Source organism: Calidris pugnax, unplaced genomic scaffold, assembly GCF_001431845.1.
Source record: "Calidris pugnax isolate Ruff unplaced genomic scaffold, ASM143184v1 scaffold50, whole genome shotgun sequence".
NCBI classification, from domain to species: Eukaryota; Metazoa; Chordata; class Aves; order Charadriiformes; family Scolopacidae; genus Calidris; species Calidris pugnax.
In genome coordinates, this window is record NW_015090780.1 from 765,691 (window position 1) to 780,699 (window position 15,009).

A 15,009-nucleotide genomic window follows, 5' to 3' on the forward strand; every position below is an offset into this window, starting at 1 on the left:
CGTGCCGCCGGCCGGCGGCACGGAGAGCTCCCGACTGGCTACCGCCGTGCTGCCCCGGCTTCCATGCCAGTGCTGCTAGGTACCCGCTTGTGGTTCTGTCTTCGTCTTCTTCTGTCGTTTTTTGCCTTTATTTTTGGGCTCGGTTTTGTCTGGAAGAGAGAAAGGAGGAGAAAAAGAGGGCTAGCTTGTCAGCCCGGCCGCTAGCCCCACGTGTGGGATGCGGATCCCGCATCCTCCCTCGGCGGCTGTTAACACAAGACCTTCTTCCTCATTTATGGGGGACCCCAGAGTTGTCTCCGGATGCCCAAACAGCAGTAGCTGGGACACAAATCTCTGTGTGTCCCCAAGAACCTTCCAACTGGTGCCAAGACACCAAAGCAAACAGGGATACGGGATAATCCCTGCTGGGCTGCGGGCTCCGATGGGAAGGGGAGCTGAGGAGGGGAAGTGATGCCCAAAAAGTGGGCAGCTTCGTCTCTCCTTCCCCTCCTGCACCCACCATGTGGTCTCCTGACCCCAAGCTGGCCATCCTGGGGGAGATCTGGTGCTTCTCTCCCTGCTCAAGGAGCACAGGGACCATCACCGGCCGGTGCTGCGTGCACCAGCGCTGTCGTCGCCGACACTTTCCGAGGGCTCCAGCTCTTTTCCTGCCCTGTTTTTCGGCTCTGATCTCCCAGACAGTTGCCACCCACCAAGGAGAGGGCACAGCACGAACACCAAGCGTCTGGAGAGCGCGGCAGACACACAAGGCAGATTTACAGCAGCGTGAGGGGTTTTTTTTTGTGCCTCGGCCAAATGCGGATGCTTCTCTCTTCCAGCTGCCCGGGGACCGGCTCAGAAGTGGTGGCACAAATCTCTCATCACACGGTCGGGTCCCACTGCCTTCCCCGGCTTGCCCGGGCTTGGGGATGTCTCAGCTGCATCAAGTGAACTCGCCGTCCTCCTCCGGCATCTGGATCCCATAACCCAGCACTTGGCCAGGCGGGCAGGAGCCTGGGAGCGAGGGCAGATGCACGCTCCGCCATGGTGGGGACGCCGAGCAGCCTGCCCGGGAGCTGGTGGCCAGGACGGGATGCCAGACACGGAGGGACTGCCCTCTCCTGCCCACCCAGCTGGGGCAGCAAGGCAGTGGGGGCTGCTCGTGGGGCACTGAAGGGATTTCCCTCTGCCTTCCCGGGGCCAGACCTGCCTCCAGAGCTGATCCCAGATGGATAGAGGAGCCCCGCCATTCCTTGAGCCCGTCACCATGGCCTCACTGCTATCAAGTGCCCAGGCAGGGCTGGGAGGCCAAGCACTTTTCTGGGGTGTTGCTGCCTTCCTAGTCGCCCCACGAGATGGGACACTTCCAAAGTGCCAGCACGGTGGTCTCCGCTGCCAGGACCTGCTCTGTGCCAGACAGGGATGGGCACAGGCACAGTGCCACAGGCACCCGCTTGGCACCACGCCGCGGGACACCGTGCTCCGGAGCAGCCTGTCCTTCCACGCCAAACTTGCCACATCAAACTGTCACCAGCTCTTCAGGTCTGGAGCTGGCGCAGCCTGGCAGGGAGAAGAACATCCCCAAAATTGATGCCACCTGGCACCTCGAAGCTGCGAGTCGGGGCCCGGGCGGGGAAAGAAATCATCTCCTCCGTGCTGTCAGCAGGAAAACATTATTTATGATTGATGGTGCTGAGATGAAGCCACTCTCCTGGCTCCACGGCCCCAGCCTCGGCACGCACGTCTTCTGTTATTGCCCCCCTTTCTCCATCCTTTTTCTCTTCCTCCCCACCCTCGCAGACCTTTTCTCTGCCACCTTTGGCCCCTGATGTGCTGGCAGTACTGGCCGGCACGTCCCATGGCACACAACGATCCCACAGCTCTGAACCACAAACCTCTGCAGCGCTGGGGCCAGAGGCTCAGATCCCCTTCCAGGCCCTACAGATCCATATCTCATGCAATCCCCCTTTCTGCCAGTTATTAAGCGGAGATTTATTAGAACGGCTTCGGTCCAGCCGGTTGCATCCAAAAATGACATCAGCCTCCTCCTGGTTCCCATCACCAGCCACGCGCCCGCGCCGCCCGGCCAGACCCTGCGCCAGGTCTGGGCACTGCAAGAGGTGGTGGGGACCCCCACACTGGGGACCCCCCAAACCCAAAAGGAGGCACAGGAGCAGGGGCTCATATCTGGGCAGGTGAGCCATGGAGGAGGATGCTGCTCTGGGGTGTTTCCCAAAGCTTTGGCCGTCATTACTCCCCTGGGTGATGCCCATCAGCTCCACAAGTGCTCTGGGGGCTCGGAGGTTTTTGTAGGAATCTCCCCTGTGGGTCTCAACCCTCCTTATTCACAACTGTGGGGCAGAAAGCCCCAGCTTTGGCTTTCCCTTTGCAAGTGTGTCGGGATGGGAGCCGGAGCTCGGCAGCCTCATCCCACCACGGTGGCTCAGGCCAGTGCCTGTCCCAGTTTGGCGTTGGAAGGGGATGCCGACTGGTCCTAGTCGGTCTTAGGGGCTGCCGGGTGGGAGCAGCCAGCCCGGCACACTGCCCACGGGGGTCCCCGCCAGCCCCACAGCCTGTGCCAGCACCGGGGCTGCTCAGCACATGTGCCTGAGACGGCGGCTTTCTCCAGAACTGCACGGTTACAGCCACCGGCCTTGAAATGCCTGGGAGATGACAACCAGGCTCACTGGCCACTGCCAGATCGTGGCCACTGCCCCCCTCCCTCCTCCAGTGGTGCACCTCGGGGGGGCTCACTTTGGAGGGGTGCTTGCTTTGGAGGCGGTGTGATGCTCACCTCCCGGGCAGTGCTTCCTCATGCGGCACCTCCTCGTCTCCAGCAGCGCGGGGCAGACGGCCCCCTCCTCCTTGGCAGCCCCTGCCACCTCCCGGACCCGCGTCTCCAAACCCCACTTGCAGCCACAGGTGCGGCCCTCGTGGGTGCAGGTGCTCCACTCACTCCACGGCCCTGGCTCGCACATCTCTGCAGGGGACAGGGGGTGCAGAACGGGGGACGGTGACCGTGCAGCACCAGGTACCCCCCCCAGGGACCAGGGGCATGGGGTGTGGGTGCTGCTTACCTTGGCACTCACGGGTGCCAGGCTGCGCTGCGGTGCTGGGGGGGCACTGCCGAAAGCACTGGCCCTTGTGCAAGTAAAACTTGTCTTTGCACTTCATGCAGAAGTCTCTGCTGAAGCAGCTCTCGCAGCTGGGCGACCTGCACTCTGCCGGGAAGGAGGGCTGGTCAGCCCGAGGGCTGGCATACAATGAGCCCAGAGCCACCAGCCACGGAACCCACCGGGGACCCAAAGCCCTTTGCAAACCTGCAGGGTCCAGGCTGCAGCACTGGGCAGGGGCAAAGGGGAGGATGCTGCAGGAAACGCAGCTGCTGGGGATGCTGCAGGAAATGCAGCCGTAGCCCTTCCCAGAGCAACGAGGGGACACGGGGGGCACTGGGAGGAGTGGGGGGATCCCGGCTGGTGCAGGACGTACTTGTGCATCTGTTGACCTCCAGCCCCCGCACGCCGAAGTAGCCGGGGGGGCAGGTGTGGACACACATCCCGTACTGGCGGATGCCGTCCCTCCAGATGAGCAGGAAGAGCCGGTGGTGGCAAGTGATGCAGCCGTTGTCCTCCGAGCACAGGACGCAGCCCGTGCAGTTCTCCAGCAGGCCAGCGCTCACTGCGGGGACAAAGGGAGGAGAGGGGCTGTGGCACACGTGCACGGCATGGCCAAGTCACTGGGGAGAGTCCCAGCCCCCTGACAGTCCCCCTCTGACCCACCGGTGACACAGCACTGTCCTGACTCCCTGCAAACACCTCCCCACCTCTCTGTGCTCCCCAAATCCCCTCCTCTCCCCAGGCTGGCAGTGTGGGGACACATGGGGACACACAGAGCCATCGCTCCTCGTTGCACTCAGCTTGGACATTGCTGCCTCCATCACCCCAAGGTCCAGGGTTGAGGATTCACCTTGCACCCAGGTCTGCCCAAAGGTGCCAGCCTGAGCCCTGTCCCTTTGCCAGCTGTGCCCATCCAGTGGGAAGCACCCTCATGCAAGCTAAACAACGGCTCGGTCAGTGGGTAGAAACATGCCCTGACCTGGATTAATTAGTTGATGCCTGGATTAATTAGTTGATGCCTGTTAAGTGGCAGGGGACAAAGAGCATTTTAGAAACGATCAAGAGGAGTGGAGATAAGGATCGGTGTGGTTGCTCAAGAGCCCCTGGCTGCCGCTGCTGCTGTGCTCCTGACCTGTGTGATGGTGACCAGCCCTGAGGTGGGCTCTGCTCCCAGGGACAAGGATGGGTTGCCAGCCCCTGCCAGCCCACAGCCCCTGGCAGGGACAGTGGAGACCCTGCCAACTGCTCCTCTTCCCTGAGCCCAGAGAAACACAGCCCAAAGAGGTGCTCCTGGCACTTCAGGAGCTGGGTAGCTGAGGGTGTACCCATGCCTGGTGTCTTTGCACCCCCAGACTGGTTGGGCACCTCCGTAAGGGGCCACCAAGCTCCTGCATGGAGAAGCCAATGCCTCTGCTGTGCCTGGCTGTGTCGGGAAGCCCTTGCTTGGCTCTGGCACCACAGGCTCCCCAGAGCGTTCCTGGGCAAAGGCTCGTGTTGTGCAGCGGTGACAGTGCCATCAGTGCTGCTGCTGCGTGCTCATGGCCCGGACTTCATCTGCCAGCAGATCTCAGAGCATTAAGATGGTTTTTTTGCACATAGTGAAGGCCTAAAGAGGCGGCTGACCTGGGCAGAGCCCAGCGCCTGCAGCTGGGACAAGTGGGGGCTGATGTGGACCCCCCTGCTCCAAGCCCTGGCAGGCACTGGGAGGGACCTGTCCTGGGGCAGCTCCAGCCCCCGCAGAGCTGAGTGGGCAAGGATGAGCCAGAGGAGCCCCTTCTGCTGGGTGCTGCCCGGCACAGACACGGGTTTCAGAAGAAATGTGGCAGCAGAAGGTCCCCATGGCTGCGGTGGCCAGGGCAGAGGGCCTGGAGGAAAGCAGAGGTTGATGCTGGAGAAGCTGGGGGAGATGCTGGCAGATGATGTCTCCAGCCTTGTGTGATGGTCCCCGACACAACTTTCCCCGGTGCAAGCCACTCACTGGTGCAGCTGTCCCCAAGCTGGCTCATCCCGGTCCCCTCACCGGGGCACAGGGGGTTGGACGGCAGTGTGGTACGGCACGGCCGGCAGGCTTCGTTAGGGCTGCATCTGCTGGGAGCGCGCTAACGAAGCACCTTGGATCCATTAAGTTGTTATGGTCTCCGTTACATATTTACCAAACGCTGACAACATTTGTGTTCCTGGCTGCAGCTGGAGCGGCTTCCCTGGAGACCTGGGGATTTACGAGCCTCTTTCCCTTCCCTAATTCTTTTTAAGGATTTTTTTTTAAATTTTTCTATTTTTTTAAATTTTTTTTGCCGTTGTGCCTCCAACCCCCATCTGGGGCAGGAGAGGTGGGGAGCCCTGCACAGGCTCTGGGGCCTCGTTACCATCACTGGCTTTAAAAATAGCCCCATGGTACCAAAACTGTGGGACTGGGGAAATTGGGGACACCTGGTGGGTTTGCCTCCCCCCAACCCAACCTTGATTGCAGAGATGGGGTGCAGGGCTGAGCTGAAACGAGTACTGGGCAGCAGGGCACACGGGGTACCAGGGTGCCTGGGTGGGTGCTCCCTGCTCAGGCTGTGCCAAATGGCAGCGTGGCATCACTGTCACTGCCTGCCCCGAGCCCAGCTCTGCCACCATGGGGTCTGCAGGCACCAGGAGGCTCCTGGGCACTGGGCTGTCCACACTGTCCCTCCGTGGCAATGGAGCACACCTGGAGGGACCTACTGGTGGTGGTGGGGTGGCTGCAGTATCCCTCTCAGCTCTTTGCCCCCAAGACTGTGCCAGCCCTTCTGCCAGGACCTGAGGCCCCCGTGTGTCTAGCATTGGGCTGCTCCACACCGAATGCCAGCAGCCCGAGCACTCACCCCGTGGCACCCAGAACCCCTCTTGGAACCTGGCAATTTCCAACCAGGGGTGTTTTGGCTGCCAGCCTGGCCACCCACATAATCACATGCACCCACTGACTCTGTACGTCTTTAACGTGCAGCAGCCCCAGGGAAAGCTGCCAGGGCTCCAACCTGGACCCCAAAAGAGCCCTAGTCCTGCCAGGTCCTGTCCCAAACCCCAGCACACACCAGTTCCAAACTGGACCTGCTCCCAGTGCAGAGCTCCCATTCGCCATGCCTCCCATCCAGGTGGCACTGCCCAGCGCTGCCTGGCAAGGGGACACGAGCCAGTGGCCAGTGGGGGGGTGCACATACCCCGGCACAGCCCTGGCACACACTCTGCTCTGTGCCCAAGCAGCAGCTCAGCTGGTGCCTCTGCACAGGGGAAGGACAGGGCAGGGGGACAGACAGTGGCTCTGAGCATCCTTCCAGGAGGTTTTACTCCCCACGCACTTAACGAGTTAAGCAGAGATGGGAAATATTGGAAAATCAGCCCATTCGGCACTCTCCTCCTGATCCCAGCTCTCCTGGGATTTGCAAAGCTGGTCCCCATGCCAGCCAGCATCCCCCTGTCCCCTGAGGGCAGGGCTGGCATCAGGCAGGGGAATGCCATGAGGGTGGGCATTGCCTCCTCCACGAAACCTCCCCTGAGCCAGCCCCGTGCCGTGCGCTGAGAGGGGAACGCAGCCGGTCTCCAACGGGGCCCGAGGGACTGGGTTGGGAGGATGCTGGTTCCCGGCTCCTTCCAGCCCCGGGCATCGTTTCACACCTCCTGCCCGCTCCACACGAGCAGCACCGGTGGCTCCAGCACTGGTGGGGGAGGCAGGAACCGGCAGCCCCACGTCCCTGAGCTGCCCCCCGGTACCTGAGCGGGACAAGCCGGCCGCACACACCATACCTTGCTTCTTCCATCGGTTCTGCGTGAGCATTTCCACGGAGCTGATGAATAACAGCAACATGAATATTATCCACAGCATCTGGGCAGGAGTAATTTCGGGCAGGGAAGAAATCAAATCATCCAAGCGGCTGGCGGGCTCGCCTCCTGCCAGAGCCAGCCGAGGGGCGGCGGGAGGGAGGAGAGAGGCTCTGGGCTCACACCATCCCACCCCGGCGTTGCCGCGGGCACACAGCCGAGCTTTAAGGTGGCATAAGCCCCCCGGGAGGCAGGGGCTGTCAGGCCAGGGGACCGCTCATGGTGGCAGGGAAGTGCCGACTGCTCCGGGGAGCTCTGCCTTTATAGCCGGTGCCAGACCCCCCCCCCCTCCGCCTCCCCTGCTCCTCACCGCCCCTCTTCAAAATAATAATAATAAAAAAAATCAAAAAAAAAAATCCCCCAGCAGCAACAAAAGCAACTCGCAAACAAATTGGCTGGAGTCCCCCCCCGCCGCAGCACTCCAGCCGCCACCTCGGCTGGGAACCGTCCCACTGTCCCGCCGCGGTCCGACTGTCCCGCTGCCATCCCAGCGCCGGGGTCACGGTGAAGCCCCCTGTGATCTGGGGGGGGGGAAAGGGTGGAGCCAGGCGGGTGACGCTGCCTCTGCCATCCCCCCTTCCCCCCGGCTCAGCCCCCTGCTCCCAGCCCCGGCAGCACCGGTAGCCCCCAGTAGCCCTGGCAGAGCTGGGGGACTACGGCAGCCCCCAGGCAGGGCTGAGCCCCGGGGCAGGCCGACGGGCTGGGAGCTGTGGTGGATCTCCAACAGCTCCATCGGCGGCTGCGGATCTGCTCTTGCTGTCCTCAGGATTGCATCTGACTCTGATTTTCCAAGCGCTTCATAACTCACCTCCCTCCGAGCTGCAGAGCTGAGCTGTGCCGAGCCGAGCTGTGCCGAGCTGCACTGAGGGCTTCCCAGCTCCCACATGGCTTCCCACACCCCTCACTCCATGTAGTGCTCCCCAAAACACACCTGGGGGGCTCTCAGTGTGCCCAGAGGGTCAGGAGGGGAGTGCAGGACAGGATGAAGGACGCTCGCCAGGTACCCTCAGGTGAGATGTGGGTGCTAGTGCTGAGGGTGCCCGTGCTGAGAGCTCCTTGCTCAGCCCATCATGCTGGCACATGCCTTCCCTGTGCCAGAAGCCCTGGAGCAGCCTGGGGTGTCCCTGGCCAGGGCAACCAGGCCACTTGCCACCAGTGACAGCCCTGATGGCAGCCCCCAGCAGCACACGATGGCTTCCAGTCAACCAAGGGAGGATTTCTCTCTGCTTCGCTCTTGCGGGGTGCACTGATTTTAGTGAGACCTGCTCCTACAGGCAAGGCTGACACCAGCTGGAGTCGGTTCATTCCCACCCAGGAAGCTCTAGATCTGCTTTACCTGGGAAGGATGAATGGGTTGGGACACCACTGAGCACCAGCAAACTCATTGCGCCAGGGAGGGTCCCCCATGGGGCTGCAGTGGATGCATCCAGCAGTGTCTTGGGGCATCCAACCATGCCCAGGGAAAGCACATTGGGGTTACTCTCTCCTCTACCCCCACAAATTTCTCCCCCCTGCTCCTTCTCTCCCCCCCCAGCCTCCCTGAACGACTCTCCCCGCTGCTCCCATCCAGCACCACCATGTTCCATTCCTGAAGAGTTAATAATTCAGACAACAAAGGAGCCATTTCAGCCCCCTTTGGCCTCACTGGAGGAAACCAGGAGTAATAACGGTTGGGATGGCTTTAGGTGGTTTTTTTTTCTAATGCCAATGTGAAATAAATTGAAAAATTACCCATAAAATGCAGGTTTTCACCATCTGGCTCAGCCTTACTTCCCATAAACAACCAAGCCCGTAACACGGCATCCCCATCGTGGATCTGAGTGGGGCATGGGGGACCACGTGGACACAGGGATGATGGTGCCACCCTGGCATGGGAGATGAAAAGCATATGAATGAGAGAGGAGATCTGGCTGCACCAGTGCTTGTGGGCACTGCCGACGATGGATGGCCGTGGCTGCAGATGCCCGGCTGGGCTGTCACCCTGGCACAGCTCATGGCAGCTCCTCGCCCCATGGCAGGGACATCCCAGCTCCCCAGGAGCTGATGGGGAATTTTCATTGTCTGGACCTGGAAGGAAAATGCTGTGCAAGGGCCAGGGAAGCGCCTCGTCCCCGGTCACGCTCTCCGGCTGCTGGCACGAGTCAGCAGATGTCAGAGCGAGCCCTGCCAGGGTGAGCCCCCTCACAGGATCATGCTAATTGGGTGGCTCTCATTAGCACTGGGTCCTCGGGGACGGCAATTTGCTCAGCTCATCACTGGGCTGTGCAATAGTGTGGAGACTGGTGGCGGTGGGTGCCAGGTGTCCCCGAGGGAGCAGAGAAATCCTGTCATTTCCCTTAATTTGGTGATTTATGACTGCTCCTCTGAAAATTGCAGTGGGAAGGGATGATGTGTTGTCCGCTGAATAATCGGGTGTCTGTTATCTCTCGGTTTTTGGGGGGCTCGGGGAGGGTGGGGAGCTCGGCTGGTGGTGGCCGGGGCGGCAACCACGGTGAGTGAGTCAGGGCTGAGCCAGCGGGCGCTGCTGGCAGCCCCCGGCTCCCTCACTCAGCCCCGCTCCACGCCAGCGCAGAGGGAATGAAATGTTCCTCCTCCGCCTTCCAAAGCACCAGGGAGAAAGTGTCCAGGAAGATAATTCGGAAAGTTTGCTTGACACTCGAGCACGCTTTCATCTTTGGAAAAATCTTGGTGACCCTCCAAGGCAGCACCGCCTGCTTCCCAGCACGGCCGGCACCCTGGGGCATGTGCCCGTGGCACCACCCCAGAGGCTGGTTTTGGGGTGTCCAGGGATCTGGAGGGGATGGTGTGGTCACTCTGGGACCACAGGTCAGCCAGGGATGCTGGCACAGGGATACTGGCATCAGGGATGCTGGCACAGGGATACTGGCATCGGGGATGCTCCTGGCCAAGGCAGCAAAGTGAAAATGAAAGGGCTGGAGCTGGGGGGAAGGAGACAGCAAAGGGCACCAGGATGGAGAGGACCCCAGGACGAAGGCAGGGTTTTCTCCTCACTTGCAACGAGCTCCCCACAGCCACCAGGACCGGAGCAGCGGCCGGGAGGGATATTTTCTCCAGAGCAGGGGCCCTCGTGCATCCCAGGCGATGAATGTGGGTTTGATCAGGGGAGGGTTTGAGCGGATGGTAGTGGATAAGGAAGAAAAATATTTGGCATTCCTCTCCCATCATAACAAGCCCAGATGCTTGGACAGTGGCAGCCCACTTCCCACAGGAATGGAAAGTCACAGCCTCTCCCCGCGCCAGCTCGGCAGAGGCCCTTTCCCCCGCGCTTACGAAATGCCGGCTCCACCTAACACCGCACCGTGGCCCTCCTGGGGCATCCCACAGCATGGCCACTTCTGTCACCCCGTCCCCAGCGGTGGCACTGCCCGTGACCCTGGTTCCGGATGAGGCAGAGCTCAGAGCTCAGCAGAAGTATGGGGAAACCCACTGGGAAAGACCAAACTGCTGATTTACTGCCCGAGCAGGAGCCCAGTGTTCCCCGGGTGCTCCTCCCCACCCCGGCATATTGGGAACACCTGGGGCCAGCACAGCCCTGTGAGGGAGGAGAACCCCGGCAAGGCTGGCGCCGAGGGAATCGTAATGGGAAGCAGCTCCTGCTTGGCCGGAGCTGGTGGGAGCAACTGGGCTCTGCGTGGTGGGAGGCAGCTCCAGCCTGCCCAGTAGCCCCTCTGGCCACCTCCCATGCTGGCACACAGAGCCAGTGAGGCCCCTCGGTGCTGGGATGCCGACGGCTCTCCCAGGCAGGGTGGATGGCATGAAGGTGGCTGACTTCAGCGCTGGCATCAGCCAAACCTCCTTCTCCTCCTCCTCCTCTTCCTCCTGCCATGCTTCAGCTGCTCCTGGATCTGTGCCGCCCGCCGGTCTCCCTGCTCTCGAGGGCTTACGGCACCCCAGGATGTTTAAAATTTGCCTTAAATCAAATCCTTCATCCCAGAGAGAGCCCCAGAGCTCCCGCTCCCCTCCCGCCAGCGCAGCTCCTCCGACTCCGCTCCGGCCCCGGCCGCCGGTGCGGCTGCGCAGCCTCCGAGCGCTCCGGCTGCCAAAACAGAAGCAAATCCCGAAGACGGAATTGGTGTTGAGCAGCGCCGAAGGCCGAGGGACGGCGGGAGGAGGAGAGGGAGCCGGGAGGAGGAAAGGGAAGGCGAGCGGCGAGGTGGGAGGCGGGAGGGAAGGTTTGGTGTCGAAACCGAATTCCTGGTCCGTGCCAGTGGAGCAGATTTCCAGTGTTTATTTTATCTCTTTAGTTGAGCCCCTTTGAGGCAGAATATATTAAATGGCTTGACTTTATATAATGAAAATAATTGAAACAATACTCCTGCTTCCCAGCCGCAATTTGTCGTGATTTCAGCCAAGAGTGGCCAGCCTCCTCTAGGTGGTGGGGACAGCCGCCGCCGTCGGCGCTTGTTCACTGGTTATTGTTGACACATGTCAGCGTCGCCTTCCAATTTCCGTACAGCTGTCAGAGCGGGAAAAACACCACGGCGGCTCGCACGACACGGGCTCGGCGCCGGCCGGCACGGACGGGCTCGCCGATGGGCTGCGGGAAGGGCATCGCCCCGGAGCTGGGACTCATCTGCTGTCAGAGGGCCGGCGGTTATGGCTGAGCCAGGATTTCTCAGGGAGAGGTGGGATTTGGGCAGCACTCGCAGGTAGGTGGGAGATGAGGATGGTGGAATGGGGAGAAACCTGGGAGGAGGGAGGATGTGGTCACTCATTGCATGAACCGTTGCGCTTAGGTCTTGGGATTCACCAAGGAAGGTGAAAGGAGGAGATGGAGATGAAGGTTGGGGGTTGTTGAAGGTTTTACTCAACTCCTCCCCAACAGCCAGTGGACATTGAGGCAGGGTTTCTGCAGAACAAATTCCCCCTCAGCCCCAGCACCATCCTGGGCAAGAGCTCACACCGAGTGCTGTCCTCGCAGCTGACATCAATCTCCAACCCGCATGTGCCACTGAAACTCTGCCATCTTTATTTTTCCACTGAGAGGCAGCTGAGCTGGATGCACAAATAAATAGCAAGCACGATGGCGAGAAGTCCCCCACGTTGAGCCAGGCCATAAACCCAACTTCCCGCTCTGCAGCACTGTGGGTGTCCTGGGGAGAGCTGATGGGAGGTGAAACTAAAAGCAAAAGGCAGGGGAGCTCTTCAGGGAACTGAGACGTAGCGTAAAAATTGCTCAGAAATATCTTCCTGCCATTGCAGTGGTTCCCCCTCCGGGCTGTGTGTGGTGGGGGCTTGGGGAAGCTTTCTCTGAGGAAAGGGAGGGAGATGGGCTGCACAGTGTAGGATCAGGAACGTGGGGCTTGGGGCAGCAGGACTGGGCTTTCACAGAGCCTGGGAACCTGAAATTGCAGCATTTCTGCAAATTATTTTGCTGCAGGCACCCAGGATCCCCCAGGGGAGGTGGGTGCTGTGGCCATGCCCACCGTGTCCCTTGCCCCTGGCACAGCCAGCACCGCTCCCCCAGCAAAGCCAAAGCCTTGGTGACCACGGGGCATCCTCCTCTCCACCGAGCACAGCTATCGGCTGCCTCTGGCTTCCCTAGCCTTGAAAAATCATGTGTTTGTTACTGGAAGGGAGCAAGCCAGTGGTATTTTAGTAGCTGGCCCTCTTCTATTCTCCTAAGAATCATTTATGCCAAATTCCAATTGAATTTCTTTTAATATTTGTGCTATTTAAGGAAACTATTGAGAAAGACAGATGGAAGCATCAGTCAGATGGATGTTCCTGGCTCCACGTGAGACAGTACTCAGAAGTCCCATCCTTTTTCAAATAATTTTAATGTGACTACATGGTTCCCTCTTGCACAAAATTCCCCAGGAGGGTAAATCCTCTGACTCCAGTGGATGACTCTCACCAGTTGGAATTCCGCAGAAGACAAAGACTTTGGGCAGGCTCCTGGTCCTGGATGGGGAAATTCCCCCTGGCAGCCGCAGAGCCCGGGGAGGGCTGTGGATGCAGCTGCCACGCTCGTGGCTCCGGTGCCCGCGGCCACTGCTTGCCCTCGCCGGGACAGCCCTGCACGTGCCCCACTGCAGCCGTGGCTCCCGATGCTCATGTTGCTGGTGAGGGATGTGGCACAGACGCTGCCCCTTGGGTAGCCAGGGACAAATGGGGTGGCTACCTGGGTGCCCAGAGGGAAGGCAAATGCCAAGTGTGCAGGCAGCAGATGCCAGGGCTGAGAACCTGCTGTTAGCATCGCTGGGGCTCGGCTGCCGAAGCCTGTGATGGTGTGTCTCTCTGCCAGAGCTTAGTTTTAAGCCAGTTTGCTTGAAATCCAACCTCCTTGTGTCAGCTCTAGTCACCGCCGTGTGTCCCGCTGGCTGGAGCTGAAATTGGACCCTTAACAGCAAACCTGACCCTGGTGAACCTGCTGGCAGCAGGATGCCATTTGTACCGTGACCAAAGCCGACGGCTCCTCGGCTCCTGCCTGCCCTGGCCAAATCCACACGGATGTGCTCATGCTTTGGACAGCAAGCCAGAAGGAAACAGCGTGTCTGAAGGGCTGTCTACAAGATAGTCCTTTGATGGACTGTGCTGCTCTGGCACAGGGATGGGAACACCCGGGCGAGTGTCCCCAGGCACAGAAATCTGTGGGTAAGGCTTGATTTCACGCTGCCGAGTGAAGAAGTGATCAGCTCCTGCTCCACCATCACCATAAATGCAGCCCCAGCTCTTGGTCTCAGCAGCAGCAGCAGAACCACCCTGCACATCCCTAGTGCACCCTTCCCCATCCACGGGAACCATGGTTTTGGGTCTTCCATAGGGACATGGTTCCCTCCTCACCCTCCCAGCACCAGGCTCCATCCTCACCCTGCTGACATCCCACCTCCTGGTCCTGGTCCTCGTGTCCCCTGGGCAAAGCCTCCCATCCTGCGCCTCCAGCACAGCCCAGGGATGTTGCACAATTTAGGGCAGCCTGGACCGTGGTGACCAGCCCTGCAGTGACTGCCAGCGCCCCAGGGATGTGGGGACACGAGCTCATCACCTCCAAGGGGCTGCCGGCCATGTGTCACCATGATTTATAAAGGCTTTTCTCAGAATTAGTAACAGGAGGGACAAAAAAATTTAATATTCCGAAGTGAAAATTGAGTGATAATTGTATTTTGCTGACATTCAGGAAAATTATTACCACCTGGCAGGCGGGTGACATCAAAGAGCAGCATAAACTACCGTGAATTTTGGAGAACACCATGAAAAAAAAAAAAAAAACAAAAAAAAAAGAGAAAAAGCAGAAATTGTGAAGGGCAAGCCTTTGTGTTAACAAAACCCCAAGGGTCAGGAGCCTTCCTGGGACGGTGGACAAAGCTGGTCCCTGGGGTCTGTTTGCCATCAGGAGGAGTTTTTCTGATGGACAGGAGTGCCAGGGGATGTGGTCCCTACAGGTCACTTTCTCCATTGCAAGCGAAGCCATGGGGAAAAATGTTCCCCTCTCCTTTTTCTTTGTTTTTCAGCCTTTTATATCCTGTTTATGCCACTAACAAATTAAATTTTCGGGAGCTGGAATAAAGACAAAGTCTGAGTTGTTTAAAACACTGTTGGGTTGCAGGCGGCTTCCCTCTCGAAGCACACGAAGGAGGTTTAGCTTCACCATCATCCCAAAAAGCACTGAACTGCAGGAAAGGGAGGAAATGGGGGTCTGGGTGGGCAAGCAGAGCCGAAGCATGGCCAAGGAGGGTGCCAGCGGGGTCAAGGTTGCCCTGATCCTCACACTGGTCCCCGAGCATCAGCTCTGCTGGGGCTGGAGAAGGGATGTGGGGGCTTGGTGTCCGGCCGGTTCCCAGTGCCCGCAGCCCGGCACAGATCTGCCTCTGGCTCATGGAAAGAATTCTTCACTTGGGAATTTGAGCAAAAAAAAAGAAGATTAAATGAAGGAAAAATGTATGCCGCGCTGTGAAAGTAGAAAAAATACATTTCCAACTATCCCGAGCCCTCCTCCCAGCCCCGCACGCACTCCGGTTGCTCCCAGCCTGCCATCTCTCCTCCCCTCCGCTCGGGTATTTACAGCTCCCCACCCGAGGGGACAGCTCTGTCCTGGCTCCGAGGGGAC

The 15,009-nt window shown here is 59.7% G+C and overlaps 1 protein-coding gene across 1 annotated transcript; it reads right to left on the reverse strand.

Moving 5' to 3' along the window:
* Positions 1 to 65: 65 nt before the first annotated feature.
* On the reverse strand, positions 66 to 7,003 carry RSPO4 (R-spondin 4). The gene is made up of 5 exons (XM_014955319.1): positions 6,864 to 7,003; positions 3,469 to 3,657; positions 3,057 to 3,200; positions 2,774 to 2,959; positions 66 to 149 (listed from the first exon to the last, which is right to left on the reverse strand). Exons 1-5 carry the CDS (start codon positions 6,940 to 6,942, stop codon positions 76 to 78), a joined length of 672 nt encoding a protein of 223 aa, XP_014810805.1. The 5' UTR covers positions 6,943 to 7,003; the 3' UTR covers positions 66 to 75.
* Between the last annotated feature and the right edge of the window lie 8,006 nt (positions 7,004 to 15,009).